The sequence below is a fragment of the Rhodnius prolixus genome, unplaced genomic scaffold (genome assembly GCF_049639745.1).
Source record: "Rhodnius prolixus isolate KJV_2025 unplaced genomic scaffold, Rpr scaffold_10, whole genome shotgun sequence".
Lineage (NCBI taxonomy): Eukaryota > Metazoa > Arthropoda > Insecta > Hemiptera > Reduviidae > Rhodnius > Rhodnius prolixus.
Genome location: NW_027411615.1, coordinates 256,948 through 281,534, shown reverse-complemented (window position 1 = coordinate 281,534; position 24,587 = coordinate 256,948). Strand labels below are relative to the sequence as shown.

At 31.3% G+C, this 24,587-nt stretch overlaps 1 protein-coding gene and 1 long non-coding RNA gene across 6 annotated transcripts; one reads left to right on the top strand and one right to left on the bottom strand.

The window, feature by feature from the left end:
* The first annotated feature begins 4,064 nt into the window (after window positions 1–4,064).
* LOC141456977 (uncharacterized) lies at window positions 4,065–8,724 on the top strand. Its single transcript, XR_012460141.1, has 3 exons — window positions 4,065–4,508; window positions 5,214–5,317; window positions 8,481–8,724. It is a non-coding gene; the product is annotated as an uncharacterized lncRNA (long non-coding RNA).
* On the bottom strand, window positions 5,079–18,077 carry LOC141456975 (uncharacterized). Of its 5 annotated transcripts, none has more exons than XM_074133419.1 (5): window positions 11,699–18,077; window positions 9,911–10,029; window positions 8,459–8,593; window positions 7,986–8,032; window positions 5,079–5,273 (listed from the first exon to the last, which is right to left on the bottom strand). In XM_074133419.1, exons 1-4 carry the CDS (start codon window positions 11,714–11,716, stop codon window positions 8,026–8,028), a joined length of 279 nt encoding a protein of 92 aa, XP_073989520.1. In that variant the 5' UTR covers window positions 11,717–18,077; the 3' UTR covers window positions 5,079–5,273; window positions 7,986–8,025. The 5 variants fall into 5 exon arrangements, with proteins under 5 accessions (XP_073989520.1, XP_073989518.1, XP_073989516.1 ...); XM_074133417.1 differs by having other exon boundaries at window positions 7,986–8,071; window positions 11,699–18,063; XM_074133418.1 differs by lacking the exon at window positions 5,079–5,273 and adding an exon at window positions 6,433–6,526 and having other exon boundaries at window positions 7,986–8,071; window positions 11,699–18,066.
* Window positions 18,078–24,587: the final 6,510 nt, after the last annotated feature.

Below are 24,587 nucleotides of genomic sequence, written 5' to 3'. Positions count from 1 at the left end.
ACACATTAGGTCGACTGGTTTTGGTAGTAGAGTGTTAGAAAGAAGTGGAAAATACTAAATCTACCTTAGTTTTGCTGGAATTTCTATAATTTCTGTTTCTAACATTGTACTTTAAAGCTTTTCTCCAATCCAACTTTTCTCAAGTCTACTTCTTCAATCAGGGAGGATTCATTTCAACTCAATAATGTTCTACAACCATCCTCAGCTCATAAACAACATCTGCAGAAGATCCCACTTTTCTCAAGTCTACTTCTTCAATCAGGGAAGATTCATTCCAACTCAATAATGTTCTACAACCATCCTCAGCTCATAAACAACATCCGCAGAAGATCCAACTTTTCTCAAGTCTACTTCTTCAATCAGGGAGGATTCATTTCAACTCAATAATGTTCTACAACCATCCTCAGCTCATAAGTTCTAGTTAACAAAAGTTTCTAGTTTTCCCATCATTTTCTTGTGTTGTATTCTTAAATACGTCTTTCTTGGTTCTATCATCTTTCCTTGAAATTAATTGAGGTGGTCATCTTCCAAAAAAATACCCTGTTTCTGATCCAACTCAAATAAAACTAAAAATACTTTTTTCATATTTACTATTTTTATTTAAATTCGACTTCTGCTTTTGGGTGCCCTATTACTAATAAAAATACTGTTTAAAGTTCAATTTAAAATATCTATTTCTTATTTTTCCATTCTTTTGATACTTCTATTTAGAATTTTGGGCCCATTGTTGAGTATTATTGATTTATGTTTTGTTTTTGGAGATTCTCGAACGAAAATTCTATTTAATATTCTAGCAGTTCTTTTTTTATTTTCTCAAAATAAATATATATATATATCCTTTCCAAAATAATTACATGATTCATTTGTTGAAGTATTTTTAATTCGAGTTCAAATATATTAAGTTTCTCCAATCATAAAGCTCTAAATTATGGTGCTTGTGGAACAAGGAAGGTTCTCTTAGGTTATACAACATATGCTTATCAGTGACTTGTCTTTGCTGTGGGAGACTTAGATGAAGTTGATGTTGATAGGATTTGTTCAGCTGCAATATTTGCTGAAACTGGAATTTCGTACATTCGGAGATAAGAGTTAGTAAACCAGCTCAAGTAAGTTGAAATACTATTTCTTTACTTGAAATACCATAAGGTAGTGTAATCTTATTTCTATATTACAGGCATTAATTCTGTGTTTTAGTTAATTGTAATTTTAAATTCATTTTATTTTTATGGTGTGTAAGATTTCGGGTATATTCTCTTTTCTTTCATTGAGAAATGTGTTCATTTTCAATTACCATAAACGACTTAATAGTAGAATATCCAATTAACTGTTTGAAATCAATTCTCTTGAATCATAATATTATGTACTAAAGAGGCTGTAGAAGTGATCCCAAAACTGTAAGTACTTAAAAAGATTTGAATTTCATTATTTTTCTGAAATTGTTATACTGTTTTCAAATAGCTAACATCGAGCTGTTAGCTAAATAATCTAATTATTAATTTACTGGCGCTGTACTTTTTCTTTCCTTATCATTTATACAGATCCAGTTTGAGGCTTGTTCGTGGTTTTGTAAATAGCGTCAGAAACTTGGAACATTTTCAGAAATGTCAGGAACTTTCTGTTGTGTTTTCTTAAGTTCGCTGAAATTGTCTAAGAGTAGAACTCTATGAAATCTTATTAGTTTAATAAGAAAGAGAAAAGTAGTTTCTTTTGTTAATGCCAAGAGTGGACCTTCATCTTTTCATGTCAAAATATAATCTGGACATCTGCAGCAATATTAGATCGGATTTACTTACTTATTTATTAATTTAGGTAGATTACGGTTGGACTAATTTTTCTACTAACAACTATTACATAACTTGACTGACTCACAAAACACCCTCCCACTAATTTGGGTTCAGGTCAAACATCAAGTTGAACGAATAACTGTTCATATCGTGCATAAAGCAGAAAACAGTAAGTATACAGCAGATTTCTTGATTTAGCTGACATATCTGACAATTTTGACACTTTTGACTGCTGTACAAAATTAGGGAGACTTACGCTATTAATTACATTATTCAAATCTTACGATCTTTTTTAGAAGACCTAACTTTTATAGGTAAGATTCATAAATTTTTAATTTAATAATTACATTTTATTTTGGTAGATCATGTATGAAAATAAATAAAAAAAAAACAGCTGGTATCAGCTGCTGAGATAACCTTCACTTACCAGCTGATCAGTCTGGCCAGTTACCGTCGGCCATCTTTAACTCGTTCGTGGTGTCTCTTTATTAACGTGAATTTATAAGTGAATATTAGTGCGTGTTATAGTGAAGTTCGGGTTTATAAATTGAGTTTAAGTTATACTTAGTGCGTGATATACAGTTTTAGTGTAAATAGTGTTGTGAATTATTTTAAAAAGTGTCAAGTGATATTGGACTGGTGATCTATTGAGATGCTGATGTTCTTGGATATTCTTTAAACAAGGTAAGACTTTATTATCAATTATTTAATAATATTTTTATTATTCTTGCATGAAAACAGCATGTTATCATTTAATTAATACTTACATATAAATATAAATTACTTCGTCTTAATTATGTTCAGTGTTAGTTAATTCTCTAATTTTGATCACTACAAAAAGTATTTAAATTGATTTCTAAACCTTTTTGATGAATTCTTCGATCTTTTCTTTTTAATCGACTATGAGCTCAAAATTATTATTCTTGGTTTACCTATGTTGTTTTTTGGAACTGATTTCTAAAACTTACTTTTCTCAAGTGTGCTCAAGTTTGATTAGTTCTTTTTATAGGATTCTAAATGGAATATTTAAATCCAAACTCAGAAACTATACATCAAATCTCCCCTTATTAATTCTTGTAGCAGTTTTAGATTTAAACAATTGATACTTACTTCAGCTCATATGTATCTTACATTTTGGTTTTGTGGTTTTTAATACTTACGTTTATTGCATACACACCAACCTTTTGTATAATTCTTAAAACACATAATATACTATACCTACTTCATCTTTCGTAAAGAACGAACGAAGGCCTTCCTCTTTCGGTGAATATCACACGGTTTTTCTGTTCGGTAAAAATATTAGTAGCACTAAAGTTTGAACCTCCTAGATATGAGTAATAACTTCCGATGTTTTTAATAAATGTAATATCTTCTATTCTATAAGATTCATAAAATTTTAATTTTTTAATTACGTTTTATTTTGGTAGGTTATGTAAGAAAATAAACAGCTGGGATCAGCTGCTCAGATAAACTTCACTTACCAGCTGATCAGCATGGCCAGTTGCCGTCGGCCATCTTTAACTCGTTCGTGGTGTCTCTTTATTAACGTGATTTTTTAAGTGAATATTAGTACGTGGCAAAGTGAAGTCGGGTTTATAAATTGAGTTTAAGTTATACTTAGTGCGTGATATACAGTTTTAGTGTAAATAGTGTTGTGAATTATTTTAAAAAGTGTCAAGTGTCAAGTGATATTGGACTGGTGATCTATTGAGATGTTGATGTTCTTGGATATTCTTTAAACAAGGTAAGACTTTATTATCAATTATTTAATAATATTTTTATTGTTCTTGCATGAAAACAGCATGTTATCATTTAATTAATACTTACATATAAATATAAATTGCTTCGTCTTAATTATGTTCAGTGTTAGTTAATTCTCTAATTTTGATCACTACAAAAAGTATTTAAATTGATTTCTAAACCTTTTTTGATGAATTCTTCGATCTTTTCTTTTTAATCGACTATGAGCTCAAAATTATTATTCTTGGTTTACTTATGTTGTTTTTTGGAACTGATTTCTAAAACTTGCTTTTCTCAAGTGTGCTTAAGTTTGATTAGTTCCTTTTGTAGGATTCTAAGTAGAATATATTAATCCAAATTCAGAAACTACGATATACATCAAAACTTCCCTTATTAATTATTAATTATATCCTTATAGTAGATTTAGATATAAACAATTGATACTTACTCCAACTTATATGTACCTATCTTATATTTTGTTTTTTTCTTTTAATACTTACGTTTATTGTATACACACCAACCTATTGTATAATATCTTAAAACAAATAGATATACTATATCTACTTCATCCTTCGTAAAGAACAAACGAAGGCCTTCCTCTTTCGGTGAATATCAGTCAGTTTTTCTGTTCGGTAAAAATATTACTAGCACTAAAGCTTGAATCTCCTAGATATGAGTAATAACTTCCGATTTTTTCAATAAATGTAATATCTATCCACAATTTGGGTATAATGTATTTTTTTTCTTTTATTCTACTACAGGTTTTCTTTAATGTTCACTACTATCAAATCAGGCAAAAACCCCTCTGCACATCATGAAGGCGTTTTCGGTAAAATCTAGGTTGACTGTCTCTGGTCTAGTATGTTACGGGGATGTACTGAATCTCTGCTGGGACTCGAGATGCCCCTTAGCTGGGTGTGGGTACAAACCAAGTGATGGGGCTATTCTATTATTGTAACTTCCAAATACTTCTCTAAACTGTTGGTAAGTAAATTAACTGATTCTCCATTAATTTAGATTATAAAATAAGCTTCGGTTTTCTTGTTAACTCATTATAAAATAAATTTCCTCCGAGTCAAGAAAATCTATTTGCTTTAAGAAAATGTTTCTACTCCCAATGCTACTTTTAGGGTTTCATTGTTTTAAAAGTTTTATGGGCATTCTATTTCATTATATAAGGAAACTAACTTGAAAAGCAAATTAATTAGAGTTGACGCGGAAAAAATTATTTGAATGTAATCTGTATTTGAAATCTGAATTATAAATAAATAATAGCAGATTTGTAGAACGTGCAAGTATTACTTCTTTTCTTATAAAAATTGCCAGCTCAAACTTAAAACATGAAAATAGCCTTGGGAGGGAGCGATTTATTGAAGTGCTCAAGATTTTATTTTGTTGGCTAGCTAATGGTGTCCATTTAGCTAAAACAGAGCCAAATTAAAACTAGAAATTGCCGCTCCTCTAATTGGAAAAAGTTTATTTTATCAGGTTTCTTTTTTAATAAAGTATCTTAATCAGTAGGTGAACAGGGAAACGAACAGTAAGAACAAAATATTAGTTCATTATAGTTTTTATTATAACTTTTTTAACTACAATAAATTACAATTAGTTTTAGATTATCATTTTTCTTATAGTTAAAACAATTCAAACTAATTTAATGTTATTTGATTTTTCATAATGTTCCTGAAGACAAGACACCGAACATGGATCAGGATCCGAAACTGATGTAGAACTGGATCCAACTAATGCCTTGAAACAGAAGAGCACAATTGGCCTATTATGGACTGTTACAGGTATGATAAAGTATCTAAAGTAATATAATTGGTTTGTCATTTAACCAGTTAAGCTAGCTAACTGTTACACAGGTTATATATGTATAAGAATCTAATCGGTTACACTGGCTAACTGCTTTTACTAGTTAACTAGTTAAAACAGTTGCACCAGTGTAACCAGTTAAAACAGTTACGCTCGGTTAACTGGTTAAACTAACTACTTAATCGGTTTTATCGGTTGAAACTGATTAATACGTTAAACTGGTTTTACTGGTTGACTGGTTAATCACTTAAACTTGTTACTAGTTAATCGATTGAACTGGTTAAACTAGTTTAATTGGTTACCTCTGTCACTTCGCTTCGCCTGGCAACTTATTTTCTTCTCCTACTAACTTATTTTCTTCATTTATCCACTTTTTTTTTGCCTATCCACTTATATCACTTATAAGTAGGTAGATCAATAAGTGAATAGATGAATACAATAAGTTGATAGGTGAAGAAAATAAATGATGTGTGAAGAGAAATACTTGGATAAATGGCAAAGGTAACCAGTTGAACTAGATTAACTAGTAGAACTAGTTTAACGAGTTTAAAGGAATAACTAGTTAAACTAGTTAGCCAGTTGAACCGTTTAACCGATTAAGTATTAACCAGATAAACTGGTTAACAAAGTAGCTAGTTTAGCCGATTAACTAGTTGACTAGATAAACTAGTCTGTTACTAGTAAAAACGATTACCTAGCTAACCAATTTAATTGTCTTAACCTGTTGGAAAGGTTAACTGATAAACTATTTTAACCAGTTTACACGCTTTACTATTTAAACAGTATAGCCTATTTTACGCAGTTATCTGGTTTAATCGGCTAATGGGTTAACTTGTCAACCTGGTTAACTAGTTAAATGATTAAACTAGTTTAACTAGCTTATTGGTTTAACTAGTTGATCAGTTAAACTGGCTAACTGGTTAAGGTATACCTGGGTAACTAGTTAATCGGTTAAACTTGTTAACTGTTATCGGACATACTAGCAATTGGTTAACTGGCTTAACTGGTTAAACTAGTTTAATTGGTTACCTTTGTCATTTATTAAATTATATCTTTCACCTATCAATTTATTTTCTTTACCTGTCAATTGATTCTTCCACTTCTTGATCCTCCGCTTATCAGCCTCTGTTAGAGATAAGTGGATTGGTAAGAGAATAAGTGGACAAATGAAGAAAATAAGTTGTAAGCTGAAACGAAATGACAAAGATAACCAGTTGAACTAGTTTAACAAGTTTCGCCACTTAACCAGTTGGCTAGTTTGACCGATGAACAGTTAACAAGTTTAACCGATTAACTTCCTACTCAGTTAGCCTTGACCAGTTAGCCAGTTTAACGATCAACTAGTTAAACCAGTAAGCCAGTTAAACTAGTTTAATCAATTAACTAGTAAATCAGGTCGACTAGTTAAACCCATCAGTCGATTGAACCAGTTAACTAGTTGATAGATTATACTGGTTAACTAGTTAATTGGTTAAACTGGTTAACTAGTTTATCGGTTATCCTGGCTAACTGGTTCCATTAGTTAAATTGGTTAACTAGGTAATTTGTTTTACTGGATGGCTAGTTTAACTGGCCGATTAGTTAATCGGCAAAAGTGGCTGGCTGCTTTGTTAACCAGTTTATAACTGGATAGGTTAGGCTAGGCTAGATTAGATTAGACTAGGTTAATTAGGCTAGGGTAGGTTAGGTTAAGTTAAGTCCAGATTAATTAAGCTAGGGTAGGTTAGGTTATGTTAAGTTAATTTAAGGCAAGCTAACCTACCCCCCCTTTTACTTAGGTTAAGTTAGGCTAGGTTAACCTAACCTAACCTAACCAAATCGATTTACTAGTTAACCAGTTAAACCGGGTTCCAGTTTAACCAGTTAACTATTATTCAGCTAAACCGGCTAAGCAGTTCAAACGATTAACTAGTTAACCAGTTAAACCAGTCAGCCAGTTTAACCTGTTAACTAGTTAATCAGCTGAACCAGTTACCATGTTCAACTGATCAACTAGTTAACCAGTTCTACCAGTCTGCCAGTTTAACCGGTTAACTAGTTAATCAGTACAACCAGTTACCCAGTTCAACCAATCAACTAGTTAACCAGCTTAACCAGTCTGCCAGTTTAACCGGTTACCTAGTTAATCAGCTGAACCAGTTACCCAGTTCAACCAATTAAATAGTTTACCAGGTAAACCAGTCAGCCAGTTTAACCGGTTACCTAGTTAATCAGTTTATCTGGTTTACGGGCTAAAAGGTTTATTCAACCCGGTTAACTAGTTAATCGGTTTTATTGGTTGACTAAGCCAAGATAACTTATTAACTAGTTATCCAGTTAGCCTGTTTAACCGGTAAACTAGTTAACCAGTTAAACCTGTCAACCAGATAAACCATTTAACCGATTAGCTAGTTACCTATCCAGTTCAACGGATAAACTATTTTACTAGTTAAACCAGTTAGCCAGTTTAACTCAATAAACTAGTTGGCTGTTTGGATTACCAGTAAACCTGTTGTACAGATACACCAGTAAAACAAATTTAACCGATTAACTGGTTATGCAGTTTATCCGATGAACTAGGTAACCAGGTAGCTCGTTTAACCAGTTAGCCACGTAGCCAGTTTAGCTGATTACATGCAACATGCAAAATAATTTTAAAGGACTTACGTGAAAGGTGCAACGTCCTGAGAGTAGAATCCTTCCTTGTTCACCACCTGTACAGTTCTCAAATTTAATTGACTTTCTCTTGCTTCCTAAAACAAAAGTTATTATATAAACTATTTTAATAATTTGTATAATATGTTTAATGAAATGTACTGCTTTTTACTTTATTTAATATTTGTAATAATATCTATTCCTTTTTCAGTCTCTCTCTATTCTTGTTTTTTATTCCATTGTTATAATTGTTATTATTATTTAATTATTTGTAAAACGAAGCAGTTCCTAATAAGTGATGAATTTTCAATTATCTGTTCTAAGATACATGGAAAATTTAAATAAAATGGAAAAATAAAGAAAACAAATGTTAAGAGACTGATCATGCTTGATTTTTATCTCATTTCGTAAATTTGAAAAGGAGATCACAAACGTTTAAGAGAATTTTTTTAAAAAACTGATTTTAAAAATAAAATTTCACTAACCTTTGTCCAATTATCTTTACAGGTATTGCCATCAACAGAAGTGGAGTCAATTCCCATCCAGAAATCAATGCTGTGCCAAGTGTTGCAATGAAAGAGATGCTTGCTACCAACACGAGCACCTCTAAGACCAGCAGCCTGAAATAATGTCATATTTTTCTTATCTAATTCAAATAACTAAAGATTAAACTTAAATTTTGTTAACGTCTTAAACTGTAGAACGTATTATAATTATTTAATCTTAAATAAAAATATTTATTTCCAAAGAACTTAATTAAGTCTGTTTTCTTTTCCTTTCCCTTAATTTACAGTAGTAGCCTAACCTATGGTACTCCAACATTGTGTTTGTTTTTATATCAGCTGATTCTCAGTTATCGATGGTAAATAAATAAATGCATTTACCCATATTAAATCTACAATCATTGAATCAGTATCAGCTAAATTAAAAACATTCAAGCATATTGGACATAGAAAAAGAGTTATGTATACAATTAACAGGATTCAGGGAGACATAGTGTATAGTATACCATTTATAATATCTAGTTAGATTACCCTGAAGAGTTATACATTTACATAAGATAAAAATGAATCCTGTTAATTGTATACGTAACTCTATATAATGGCTTAGCTTATGAACAAGTAAGCTGACTAGATCAAATACATAAGAGATATTGTCGATAAGATAAACGACGTCAATACAACAGTACTTGATCTTTTCCAAGCAATAAAGTACGAAACTTTTTAAAAAATACGATAATAATAGTTTTTCGACCCTAAAAGAAACCACACTGCTTAGAACATACTTATTTTAAATAAATTAGTGAGTTTCTAGCTAGGTCTAAGCTTCCTAATAAGTTTGGTACACAATTACTTTATAAACTTAGGAAAGAAAAACATCATTTACAGATTGATGAACCCTACATTATTTCTAAAGTATACTAATTCCGTATTCTAAAAGATCTATTCCGTTTTTCACAAAGATTGTTTCAATTATAACCATGTATCTTTTTTAAGAAAATGTATGTTAGATTAAAATATACTTTTACTGCAGCTGGCCGATCTCTGACCAAACAATTTACTAATCTAACCACTGTATATTGTTCATTTTTAAAGTTGTGTAGTGCTTGAGATTACTTTTAATAGCTGTCAATCTTAGTAAGCTGATAAATTCTTTTATTAGAAGATTAGGTAATTTAACCCATTATTAAAAGAAGAGATATTATGATTAAGGATTATTTATTTTTCTTTTAAACTTCTATTTTGAGACTAAAAAGACGAAGGAAAACTAGGTTCAGGCAGATAACTGTTATAATAGCAAATCACGCGTAGATTCCAGTCCAATATGCAACAGGTTGTTTAAATTCTTCACAGTGTATATGTTTTAAAATAAAAATAAATGATGTAAAAATTTCACTTCCTAACAATAAACATAAGTAATAAAACAAATAAACTTACATGAACGCATCAGCATCCAAGAGTTGAATGCAGGCCTTCATGTGCCAACGTGTAAGCATCATAATATTGAAAATTACAAGAGCTGCCAGAGAATTGTGAAGTCCAAGATTAGTGATTTCCTGCAACAAAAAGAAAAACAGATATTTGAAAAATAAGATATGTTACTACAATCATGCAGAATGAATGCCAGATTTCAATAATCTTCTAACATAGATAAAGTGGATGAAGATTCTTTCTAATTTGGCCAAAGATCTTTTTAATGACATTGCAGAAGTTTCCCAAATAAAGAGGAAATAACAATAAATAGTTTAATATTGCATTTTAATAAAATAAAAATAACTAAACGCTCAGGATATATCCGCTAACAATAAACCTTTAACTTCTTATCAACCAATTTAACCCTATCTTCTAATACTACTTATTTTTCCAAAATTGTACAACATGCGAATTGAAGGTTTGAATTTTAATGTCCTTATGTACTTTAATTGTAAAGGTTAATATTTTAGCAAGAAGCTTCTTAAGCTAACAAAAAAATAAGATTAAACACTAAATGCCACCGAGGTATCTCAAGTTAACAATTATTATAAAAAATAAAACATATTTATAAGAAATCTTATAGCTGACTTACTTTTTCATTGAAATTCAATCACTTCTTGTCCTGCCTGCACTTGTTATTCCAGTATGAAGTTGTAACAAAGACCGTAGAGCTCTACCGAACTGAACACCACAAGTAACTTGTACATCAGCTGATCAGCACATCAGCTGATCAGCACTCAGCTGATAATGGCCGTACCATATTGGAAGGGATAACTTGACATTAGTATCAGCTGATGAACGAAGTTACTATGACGACCGGATATTATGCACTATTAGTTCGAATCATTGAAATTAATACAATTAATTGGCGATGATTTTGTGAATGAAATTGTCAAAATAATCAGTTTAAAACACTAGCAGATGTTTAATTATTGATTAAAGGGCCAACGGTAGCGAAATGGTAAAAAGAGAAAAAACATTTATCACTACTTCAGGATTTAGTCTGGGTACGGATATAGAGCATGCCACTTTTAACTTTCCTCTTTTTTGGATAATGAAATTAGTTCTATTATAAATGAATTAAAATTAAGAAAAGCAACTAATCGGGTTAAAATCTCGTATGAATTAATACAATTTTCCTCGGTATTATTAGTTGCAGTATTAACGGAGATACTTAACAAGATAGCAGTAGCTAAAGAAATACCTAGGTAATGAAAGAAATTCCAAGATTAACAGAATGCATCTCGCTAAATAGATCAAGGAATAGAGAAAGACAATTCTTGAGATGGAAGGATGATCTGAATACACTTTGAGGGGCTTTTGTTTTCTTTTAGTGTCCAAGAATCACTTAAAGAGTTATTTATTTATTTACGTTAAGCTAATTCTGTTCGTTTAGTACTCGGTTCCTTTGCAACTAAATATTTGAATTATTTCTTCTTTTGGTGCACACTTTATAATTTCTAATATAGACCTAAGATTGGTATATTTCAGATATTGATCTCATAGCTTTTTTATATTTTCTTAATTTTGACAGGCTTTTGAAAGGAACATTTCCGAAACTACAAAGAAATAGAGAACATAAATAAATACATGTTCTTAAGTATTTTAATTGTAAAGGTTAATGTTTTAGCAAGAAGCTCCTTATGCTAACAAAGAAATAAGATTAAACACTAAATGCCACCGAGGAATCTGAAGTTAACAATAATTACAAGAAATAAAACATGATTATAAGAAATATTTTAGCTGACTTACTTTTTCATTGAAATACATTCACTTCTTGTCCTGCCTGCACTTGTTATTCCAGTATTAAGTTGTTATAAAGACCGTAGAGCTCCACCGAACTGAACACCCCAAGTAACTCTGACCATACGGTAAGTTACAGCACAACTGCTGATAGTGACCCTTCCATATTGGCAAAGATAACCTACCTCACTTTAGTATCAGCTGATTGATCAGCTGATGAATGAAGTTACCATGACAACGGGATATTATGAACTGATTATGGGAAAAATTGAAATGATATAAAATAGTTGGCGTTGAATTTGTGAATGAAGTTATCAAATTAATAATAATGGTTTTTGTGAAACAAAACTTTGTCACCAATTTTTAAAATATTCAATAAAAATGTATGAATTAACAAACTATTTCTGATATGAAACCTGTGCAACAACAGTATAAATCCTACCAGAACATTAACACTATCTGACTGAACATTAACGCGTATTTTTAATCGCACATTTCCAAAACCACCGCCAGACATCCAATAGGACATAAAAATAAGGAAACAGTAACAAGAAATACGAGGCTAATAAGGAAATGGGGCTAAGGAAATGATTGGTTGGTAAGTGCCGTCGGAAAAGAGACTGATCAAGTACGAGTATACATAACAGGGCACCCAAATATTGAAATCGAATACAGGGAACAAATCTTACTTTTCCAATGATTATACTTCTTCCTTTTCAAAATAGATCAACCCAACATCTACAACCTAGGATTGGCCTTAATATTAACTATGGAATACTCAAACAGCAGAATTCTTTTGAATATAAAGAACAATTCTTACTTTTCCAATGCTTTTTACTTCTTACTTTTCAAAGTAGATCAACCCAACTTGTACAACCTAGCATTGGCCTTAATATTAACTATGGAATACTCAAACAGCAGAATTCTTTTGAATATAAAGAACAATTCTTACTTTTCCAATGCTTTTTACTTCTTACTTTTCAAAATAGATCAACCCAACATCTACAACCTAGGATTGGCCTTAATATTAACTATGGAATACTCAAACAGCAGAATTCTTTTGAATATAAAGAACAATTCTTACTTTTCCAATGCTTTTTACTTCTTACTTTTCAAAATAGATCAACCCAACATCTACAACCTAGGATTGGCCTTAATATTAACTATGGAATACTCAAACAGCAGAATTCTTTTGAATATAAAGAACAATTCTTACTTTTCCAATGCTTTTTACTTCTTACTTTTCAAAATAGATCAACCCAACATCTACAACCTAGGATTGGCCTTAATATTAACTATGGAATACTCAAACAGCAGAATTCTTTTGAATATAAAGAACAATTCTTACTTTTCCAATGCTTTTTACTTCTTACTTTTCAAAATAGATCAACCCAACATCTACAACCTAGGATTGGCCTTAATATTAACTATGGAATACTCAAACAGCAGAATTCTTTTGAATATAAAGAACAATTCTTACTTTTCCAATGCTTTTTACTTCTTACTTTTCAAAATAGATCAACCCAACATCTACAACCTAGGATTGGCCTTAATATTAACTATGGAATACTCAAACAGCAGAATTCTTTTGAATATAAAGAACAATTCTTACTTTTCCAATGCTTTTTACTTCTTACTTTTCAAAATAGATCAACCCAACATCTACAACCTAGGATTGGCCTTAATATTAACTATGGAATACTCAAACAGCAGAATTCTTTTGAATATAAAGAATAATTCTTACTTTTCCAATGCTTTTTACTTCTTACTTTTCAAAATAGATCAACCCAACATCTACAACCTAGGATTGGCCTTAATATTAACTATGGAATACTCAAACAGCAGAATTCTTTTGAATATAAAGAACAATTCTTACTTTTCCAATGCTTTTTACTTCTTACTTTTCAAAATAGATCGACCCAACATCTACAACCTAGGATTGGCCTTAATATTAACTATGGAATACTCAAACAGCAGAATTCTTTTGAATATAAAGAACAATTCTTACTTTTCCAATGCTTTTTACTTCTTACTTTTCAAAATAGATCAACCCAACATCTACAACCTAGGATTGGCCTTAATATTAACTATGGAATACTCAAACAGCAGAATTCTTTTGAATATAAAGAACAATTCTTACTTTTCCAATGCTTTTTACTTCTTTTTTTTCAAAATAGATCAACCCAACATCTACAACCTAGGATTGGCTTTAATATTAACTATGGAATACTCAAACAGCAGAATTCTTTTGAATATAAAGAATAATTCTTACTTTTCCAATGCTTTTTACTTCTTTTTTTTCAAAATAGATCAACCCAACATCTACAACCTAGGATTGGCCTTAATATTAACTATGGAATACTCAAACAGCAGAATTCTTTTGAATATAAAGAACAATTCTTACTTTTCCAATGCTTTTTACTTCTTACTTTTCAAAATAGATCAACCCAACATCTACAACCTAGGATTGGCCTTAATATTAACCATGGAATACTCAAACAGCAGAATTCTTTTGAATATAAAGAATAATTCTTACTTTTCCAATGCTTTTTACTTCTTTTTTTTCAAAATAGATCAACCCAACATCTACAACCTAGGATTGGCTTTAATATTAACTATGGAATACTCAAACAGCAGAATTCTTTTGAATATAAAGAATAATTCTTACTTTTCCAATGCTTTTTACTTCTTTTTTTTCAAAATAGATCAACCCAACATCTACAACCTAGGATTGGCCTTAATATTAACTATGGAATACTCAAACAGCAGAATTCTTTTGAATATAAAGAACAATTCTTGCTTTTCCAATGCTTTTTACTTCTTACTTTTCAAAATAGATCACCCAACATCTACAACCTAGCATTGGACTTAATATTAACTGTCAAATACTCTAAAGGGAGAAAACTATTGAATATGGGGAACAATTCTTACTTTTCCAATGGTTTTTACTTCTTACGTTTCAAAATAGATCATTGCTAATTTCAAAAACTAAATCCGTTATCAACTATACACAAGAGGGCACCAAAATACGATAGTAGCGATGAAGAAGTAACACAGAAATAAGGGAAACTTTCTCGCATTGTGAAATAGGAAGGAAGTTCTGGTGCAATGATGCAAAATGAAAGAGACTATTCAAGTATATATAACAGGGCACCCAAATATTGAAATAGAACTTACAAAATAAAGGAAAACGAGGAATATGTCTTACAAATTGAACTTAAAACAGTATTTTTATTCGCTAATTCCAAAAACTAATACAGTAATCATCTATATATAATATGGCACCCAAATTTAGAAATTGAACTTTAAGAAAAATGAAAAATATGGAAAAAGCATATTTAGTTTTATTTGAGTTGGATCAGAAACAGGGTGTTTTGGGAAGATGACTATTTCAATTAATTTCAAGGAAAGATGATACAACCAAGAAGGATGTAATACAACACAAGAAAATGATGGGAACTGTTAGGTTATTTAAGATGAGCATAGATTTTACAACTGGGGTAGTTCTTTTACTTTTTACTGATTGAAAAAAATGAAAGTAAAATAAGGAACTATCTGCTTCATTGGCCTGAATTAGAGGGTTTTGGGGGTGAATACGGATGTTAACAAACATTTCAATTAAGATTAAATCTAAGAATCATCTATAAATAATAAACTATTGCATTGCTCTAAAACAGTGTCGGGCAACCGGTGCGCCACGGCGCACTGGGGCGCCACGAAAAATTCTGGGGGCGCCGCGAACATTTTTGTAAAATATTTAAAATCGTTAGAGTTATTGAACTTTTGGTCGAATTAAAAGATAATGTTTAAAAAAATATTTTATGTGTGAACAGATAATGCTTAGTCCACATTATGGCCGGGAATTAGCAGCATGAATTCACGCCGTGAATGGCGCGAAAAAACATGGCATCGCCATTCACGGTGAGTACCGGCACGTGAATTCACCTTATCGTGCAGAAACCTTTAAAAAATAAAAAGGCGAATGTGGATGGGTTCGCGGCAATATTAGTCGTATTTTTGCATCGTTGTAAAACACACAGTAAGTTTCGCACACAGTAAAATCTGTTGGTTAAAAACCAGTGAAAAATAATTTGTTGTAGCGAAAGAATCCTGTGCTTATAATTTATTCTTAGCGAGATTCTCACTCACTTTTTACTCAAGGTAATTTTAATTAATCATTATTAAGAAACGCTCTTATATTATGTATTCTAAATTCTCTCAAAACCAGATTGAGAGGTTTGTAATTAGAAAAGGTGCCAGTGATAAACAAAATCCAAACGAAAACAGTGAAGATAAGAAAATCGTAAAAACAACCGGAAAAAAAACGGAAATACGATGAAGATTATCTTAAATATGGATTTATACCATCTGTTAATGATCCATCACTGCCGTTTTGCTTAATTTGCCGAAAAATTCTCAGCAACGAAGCAATGTTACCAAGTAAACTAAAGCCATATTGAGACAAATCATCGGGAGCAGATGAACAATCCAATAAGCTATTTTGAAAATATACGATCAAGTCTTCAAAAGCAATAAAAAAAATTCAAGAAATTTATGACCACGTCAGATGAAGCTCAAACAGCTAGTTACCTGATACTCAACTCATAGCTCGATAGAAAAAAGCTCACGCGGAAGCAGAGGAAATTATCTTGCCTGCTTTAAAAATTGCGGCTGGTTGTATGTTAACGAATGATGCTGTGGAGAAGTTTACGAAAATTCCACTATCATCAAAAACTATTGCGAGAAGAATTGAAGATATGTCAGATGATATTGAGTTGCAAATGAAACAATGTTTTAATGACCCTTCAAGAAAATGGGCTATACAGCTTGATGAAAGCACGGATATTAGTTATAAAGCTCAATTGCTGGCATTTTTGAGGTTCGTCGATACAGGGAAAATTGTGAATAATTACTTTTTTTGTAAAAAATTAAAACAAAGAATGACTGGTGCGGGCATTTTTGAATTAGTCGATGAAAATGTTACGAAGTATAACTTGAGATGGGAAAATTGTATTAGCGTCTGCACGGATGGAGCACCAGCTATGAAAGGTTTAAAAAAGGGATTTATAGCACACGTCATAACAAAAAATCCAAATATCAAATTTGTTCACTGCATGATTCATAGAGAAATTTTAGTGTCAAAGGCGGTTCCTCCCATCCTTGCCACAACTCTAGATGAAGTCGTCAAAATAGTAAATTACGTTAAATCAAATGCTCTTCGATCGAGAATTTTTTCAGCATTTTGTGAAGCAATGGATTCTGATTATAAGAATTTATTGTACCACACTGAAGTCAGATGGTTGTCGAAAGGAAAAGTTTTAAATCGGTATATTTTAATGAAAAATGAAGTAATCGCATTTATTGATAGCGAAGAGATTCATTTTCCTTTCCTGATGAATGATGTTTGGTGGTTACGAGTTGCATTTTTGAGTGGCATTTTCGACAAATTAAACAGCCTAAATTTAAATTTACAAGGTGTTCATGAGAACATTATCACTATCTCCAGCAAGTTAAAAGCGTTTAAGGAAAAACTTAATTTATGGAATTTAAATATTGCTAATGAAAACTTTGCATCTTTTCCGACGGTTGAAGAGAATCCTTTAAAATCTCTTATTAAAGAAGAAATCGAAGAAACTTTGACATTATCCGCATCTTTTGAGAAATATTTTCCTAACTTGGACGTTTTGAAAATGGAATGGGTAGTCAACCCTTTCATGCACTGTGAAATTAAACATCTGAAAGAAGAAATGCAAGAAAACTTAATTGATTTAAGAAACGATTTAGTTTTCAAAAGACTCTTCGCTGAAAAGGAGCTATCTGAGTTTTGGTTGTGTTTAAACACCAAATTTCCTAAACTTAGTAACAAGGCCGTCGAATCACTGTTACCATTTGGAAGCTCCTATCTCTGTGAGCAAGGTTTTTCAACACTTACGGAAATGAAGTCTAAGAAGCGTGAAAGACTTCAAATTATCGATGAGGAAATGCGCGTCTGTCTTTCAAAACTGGATCCCCGTATTGACTTTATATGTTCTCAAAAACAATCGCAATGTTCGCATTAATTATGTAAATTTAATATTTAAAAATAATAAAATGTGTTACATGTTTAAATTTTTTAATAGTATTTATTTATGTATTGTAATTACCTACGAGTAAATTTATAGTGAGTCCCACAGGTGCGCCACGAAAAAAAAGTTTTAAGCTTAGAGCGCCGCAACTCGAAAAAGGTTGCCCGACACTGCTCTAAAACAAAGTCTTATCGTCTAACAATAGAAATCAATAGACAGATTAGTTCCTAGATAAAACGAATGTGAAAGACCGAAAAATGTACTAAATTACGATATGAACTTTACACTCCGAAAATCACCATGTTAATAAGAAAAAACTCAATAACTCAATCGAAATAATAAATTAATATCCTACAACTAAACTTTGCATACTCTAAGAATGGACACCTAAGTTTCCAAACTAAATTCAACAATGGACAACAATAGATAGCTAAAAAGATAAACGAATGGAACTAGAGAGATCATTAATGAGCTTTGAAATTTGCGGAGAGTAAAAGGCGGATAGACTAAGGATTCCAAAGCGTTTAACTTTTACATAAATTGCTTATCTAAGCGTTTATAGTTAAACAATAAGTTCTCTTATACCGTTAAAATAAACACTATACATTTCAATTTATATTCAAAGTGGTTTTCATTCAACCGATCTGCGCGTTAAAACATTTCTTTCAAATTTAAACAAATGCCGAAAATAAAGGTCTTTCAAATGAAAATCATATTCGAAAATATGGTGCTTTTCGCAATATATGCAATAAAGGAAATATAAAAATTACTTTAAGGATGTTTTGGGAAGTTACAGGAATGGGATGAACATTCTGGTTACTTGCAGTAACCCGATGTTAATTGAGGAGATTTACTCTTCTAAATAAGCCTACGGTATAAACTCATTTTTAATGCTTCACACACCTCTGGACTTCTTTTAAATCCAAAGGTTGTTAAGCAACTAGGAAAACTGAGGAGATTTAGGTACTGGCTCTGTTAGCCTGCTCAGAGGAACAGTTTCCCGGGGGGCACCACGTGGAGGTAGAGCTCAGGTTTCTGCCCCCCCAAATAATACCATTCTTGCCTTTTATAAAACCGTATTCCAACCAGTTTTGATTCTCTATAAAGACAGGCTTAGTAGCAAATGTAAATACATTCATCACCTGCGAAGGTATAGGGTGAAAACCAGTGGTTTTGGAATACGGTTAGCCGCGAAAAAAATTTGGCATGAATGGCGGAAATAGATTATTCGCGTTTGGGGAAAACAAAAGAAATAGAACAACAAACAACAACTGAAACAAAACCAACAATACAACCAACAATACAACAACCAACAACAACTGAAAAACAAAAAACGAAAGAAATGAAACAATGGAATGAAACAACAAAACAACTGAAACAAAACAGAGGAAAAACAACAACAAAATACAATAAAAACCTGAAAATACATAGTAAAGATACAAAATATAAATACATAATATAAATATATCAAAAATTTAAATATGAATAAATATTCAAAATAATCTTGAAGAGAAAGTAAACATGCTTAGTAACATGCAGAATGGACTTACCCCTCTGCTCTACTTGGACTTGAAGTTCCGAAGAAGGATATTAGTAGTGGCCATATAAATGAATAATTATGATTCCATTTATTTATAAAATGACTAGTGTCATTTTGTCATGCACTAATAATAGATCATGCACTAATAATAGATCATGCACTAAAGATTGGCTGGTTGATGTGTAGCTGAAATCCCTAACTAAAAAGCAATCTCTAAACTTTAATTTTGAAAATATTTAATCTAACTAATATATTGTAATGGTCTACCTGAAAACCCTAACTAAAAAGCAAATTCTAAACTTTAATTTTTGAATTACTTTAACTATCTAATATGTTGTTCCTTTCCAAAAAAAAGCTGGTTGATGTGTAGCTGAAATCCCTAACTAAAAAGCAATCTTTAAACTTTAATTTTGAAATTATTTAATCTAACTAATATATTGTATTGGTCCACCTGAAAACCCTAACTAAAAAGCAAATTCTAAACTTTAATTTTTGAATTACTTTAACTATCTAATATGTTATGTCATCCATCTTCTTGAAGTTCCTAACATGCCCTAATAAATGGAATCATAATTATAAAAAAATCCGAAGTATTTATCGTTGACGGAAAAGATAGCTAACAAAGAATAGAAACTACTAAGTAGAGTTTGGCCAAATTTAAAAATGTTAAAATTTTGAATGAGGAGCTTTTAAGCGTGTCCCTCGCTCTAGAGCGAATCACATGCTAATAATCGCGACCGAACGTCATCGATATAACCACTACAATTCCCCCAGCCTACCTGGTCTGCTGTAGGTTGGGATATGTAACAATATCTTGCAGTTACATATCCATCGATGTAGTCTACTGCGTCTTCGTCTTGGCGGAGCTGAAACATAGAAAACAAAAAAAAAAAGAACAGCCTCTCTTTGGAGGCGGCAAGTGATTTGTGTCATGTCTGCAAGTGTTATATTACTTTTGTTATAAAGAGTGCATGGTATTTTGAGCTGGGGTAACCGTGGGGTCGCTACTCCCCAGGTAGCTGCATGCATCAGCTACCCCTTGCGGCGTTTATTGGCAATGTTACCGGAATCATAAAAAAACTGCCGGAAGGTACTAATAGTCAATCCTAATTTCTGGATAAAAGAAAAACTAGTCGCAAATGAAGAATAAAGGTTTTTTTTTATATACTATTTTACCGAAGAACAAATCGTAATGCTTTTCGACCTAAGGATGGAAGAAAATGGGAAATTAATATTAAAGGAAATCTATTCTACTATTTCCGGTCTGCAACAGCTGGTTTAAAACAGTATAGTGAACAATATGAACCTGGAAAGCTTGAGTAAAGTATGTCCTTTGTCTATTCACAGCTCTTCTGTGCGCAGTCCAAGATGAAATTCCAGGACGTCAGGCTTATACCAGGTTAAAAAAATATAAACCATTCCATTAACCCATCTTACCAAATCCACCTAATTCAGATCACAACTGAACTCTCCGCTTTGAAATAAAATATCAATGAAATAATAATCTTTTTTTTTAATTTGAAAGGTAATTAAAATTACTAATGTAATTTTTTGGTTTACAACACCTTCTAAATTATACATTTACTTTTAATTGCAAATTTAGGGTACCGGCCAAACCATAATGGGTTTAACTACTAGATGTTTAATCTTAGTTTGAAATGTGAAAAGTCTAAAAGCCGTTTGATACCAAAGCATCAAGTCCTTAAAAAATGAAATGGTATCTGTTACAAAAAGTGTAAAAGAATTGGATAGAATTCAGCTTCGTCTAGAGTTAAGTTCAGAAGAAGAAAAGAGACATCAATTCAAAAGTACGAGTAAATATAGGTTCCATTTTTGTACTACTACAAACAAAATGATACTCTGAACGATAATTACAATCCAATCAATAGATTTAATAGAAATCCAGTTCATATATCCCATCTAATCCAGCCCATTTATCCCATCTGGTCCAGTTCATCTATACCACCTAATCCATTCCATCTAATCCAGTACATCTATCCCCTCTAATCCAATACATCTATCTCATCCAGTTCATCTATCCCATCTAACCTAGTTAATATTTCACATTTAATCCTTCATCTACCCTACAAATCCGGTACATCTATCCCGTCTAATTAAGTACATCTATCCCACCTAATACTACTATCCCGTCTAATCCACTTTATCTATACCTACATAATCTCTAATCTCTAATCATCGTACACTTCAAAATATAATTTACCAGACGTGACAAACGATTATTCCAAATTACTTGCATCTTGAATTTAATATTTAGCCTATTAGGATGCAAATCTTCAGCCTTAAATGTGTGCACTAATCAAGCTTTCTTTGTAAAAAGGTTAAGCACAAATAGGCAGTGCTTTTAAAAATTAATGAAGTTAAAATTTAAATGAACTCAAATTTCAAACTAGAATGCATTTTCGTAAATTATGTGACTATCAGAAAACCAAAAATAGTATATTTAGTTATAGCATATTTATAGTTATATATCTGTAGTTATATTTCCGCAACAGTTAGTCTGTGTGTTTTACAGTTCTCTGTTAGAATGTGTATAAATTAATAACGACTGAATTTGTAGGGCAATTTTTGCATAAATATTGGACGTGATCTTTTATTTCATATTTAAACCAAAATTTATTATTGCTACCAGATTGAAACTTGTATTTATTATTTTAAATAAAAAACTTTATAGAATTTTCCTAATATGCCTTCTTATTAGGCTGGGCCTAAATGAGCAAGAACTAACGCGATCAATTCAGTACGGAACGGAAGATCGCAGAACGGCGTATAACGGTAGCATGCTACCTTAGAAGATTTACGAAACCAATAAAGCGACTAGATACGTGTAAATCGACCGCCCTTCCTTCACGAGCGACGCGTTTTCTCCGACGACCTAAAAGCCGACGCGATTTAAATTCGTAGTTGTTTTAAAAGCATCGCCGCGCGCAACAAATTACAAGGTACGTGTCGTATCTCGTCGAACGTTAGACCCAGCTTTAAGTTTGCAGAAATTTCTCAATTTCACTATCTTTGAATTCGATCTCAGAAAATAAGATTCTCAGAGTCTTATTAGAACTTACAGAACGGTTAAATCACAAGTGAAGTTTTAAGACATAGTTTTTCTAATAGTTATTATTACTGTTCTTGCTTAGTGATTTCCATCCACTTTTGTGAAAAACTTAGGATGTTAAAAAGGTTCATTTATACAGAACCACATTTTTAAAGGAACGCCAATGTTGTTAATTTTAGATCAAGTCGAGTAAATTCTACAGAATATGTCCCAAAGACTTGTTTAGTTTTTTTGTTAAGAATTTACTATTACTGGATAAATTGTTTACCACTGTTTTATTGCGTAGTCTTGAGTTCATTCAGAATTATAGATTCAAGAGAAATGAAATTGCGTGCCCAAAAGGATATTTTAAATCGCAAATTTTGTGTTTGAATATTCTAATTTTTAAATGTTGTTACATCTTACCAGCGTATACTGTGAACAATTATCAGAACCTTTTATTCAACAATCCTGATCAACTCAATCGCACTGCTTTGATTTCATGTTACTAAAGTCAAATATAATAAATATTCCTTATTTCTAAACTCCTAACAACAAACATCACCACAATCTGTCTTTTAGCTAACAATATCCATAATTCACTTTCTTTTTTTTTAACAAAACATCTTGAACACCTCGTATCTGAGATGACACAGGACTGGCTGCAGTCCAGCTTCTGCAGTTACCTCGATACAGGTCTTTTGTTTTGTTACCAGATGAAAAAAGTGATATTAGATTTTTATAGCCTAGACTATAATTTGTGATGATTGCTGTTTAAGTTGAGTTAAAGAAATTCCTTATTAAGTAACATGAAATAAAGAAGTCCAATTGAGTGAGAAAGTTAAAATTCTATGTCCTGATTGTTCTAAAATATACAAAGGTCACAAACAATGTCTGTTTAAAAATAGAATATGTAGTCACAAAATTTGACTTAAAAATAAATAAATAAACCTTCTGTGTAAGCCACAACTTACTTTCGCTAAAATCACTAACTTAATGAACTCAAAACTAGGATATACAAAGCAATGGTGAACAATAACCAAACAGAAACACTTACAAAACAAGACAAAGACCATCATCTCAGCAGAATGTTTTAATCGACTATTTCCCATTTAAATAATACAAAACATAAATCCACACATTTACAGATATATAATCTCTCGTTGCTTGCACATTCCTTTATCAAAAACCCGAAATACACCATTAATTTTTCTCGAGTAAAGGTTAAGCAAAAATCTTTACCTAAAACACAGTTCTCCTCTTTAAAATGTAATTTTTGTTATTTTAATTTAGTATTTATAGTTTTACCCAATTTAAATGAACTCTTTTTTCAATTTTATTTTATTAAAATTTATTTTTGTTGTTGCGTCATTTACTTTAATGTAATTTTGTAATTCAACTATATTATCTCAAAACATTTTTACAGATATATTATCTCAATTTCTCACAGCATTTTTTTCTTCCATGCTAAATATATTAATTTATTGAATGTAAATAAAATATGTACTTGACTTGAATATAAGGTCATCTAATTTTAATCTACTTCCAAGGCAGAAGAACGAGGTAATTAGAAGTCTATAGCTGTGTAATTCATAGCAATTATCTTAAGTAATAAACTTTTACGTTTAAAAAAAGTTTTGTTTAAGTTAACAACGTTGACAAAAATTATTTTAATTTCAAAATAAAATTTATCATTGCCTCAGCATTCACTGTACTGCCGAATAGAGTACTAAATAATGTACGAAGTAATTTAATGGAAACTAAACCATTAGTGAAATTAATCAAAGGCGATCTAAATTAATCAAGTATAGGATTGGAATCGAATAACGCTAGAAAACTAATAGTAATACTGCAGTGTATCGGCTGAAAACTATGCAATATTTTATAATCAGTATTATTTGAAAATTTCTGGCAAGCTAAACTATGGAAACCAAATTCTAATCATTTGGGCAAAAATAGGAAATTGAAAGTGCCGCTTTTTATTCAAGAAATACTATTTTGTATCAATAAAACTAGTGAATATAAAGCAGTTTGTTACGTTCGGAACCAAACTAAATACAAAGTTCTAAATGTGAATTGTTGAGAGACGAAATTAATCATCTCACTTCACTGAGCTGGTTTCAAAATTGTTGGACCACTGATAGGGCCTCTATGTCATAGAAATGGATTTATGAATTGAGAAAATCGATTATATACTTTACATAACGTAGAATTGGAAAAGACCAAACTAAGATCAGTAATAAA

Excerpts from the sequence above, each read along its gene's own strand:
- LOC141456975 (XM_074133415.1), bottom strand. The coding sequence starts at position 8,608 with ATGACATTATTTCAGGCTGCTGGTCTTAGAGGTGCTCGTGTTGGTAGC. Across the intron at positions 6,527-7,985 it reads CAGGACGTTGCACCTTTCAC|CTTACAACTTATTTTCTTCA; the intron begins GTAAGTCCTTTA and ends ATTTCGTTTCAG. Across the intron at positions 5,274-6,419 it reads GTGGAAGAATCAATTGACAG|GCATTAGTTGGATCCAGTTC; the intron begins GTAAAGAAAATA and ends TTCTGTTTCAAG.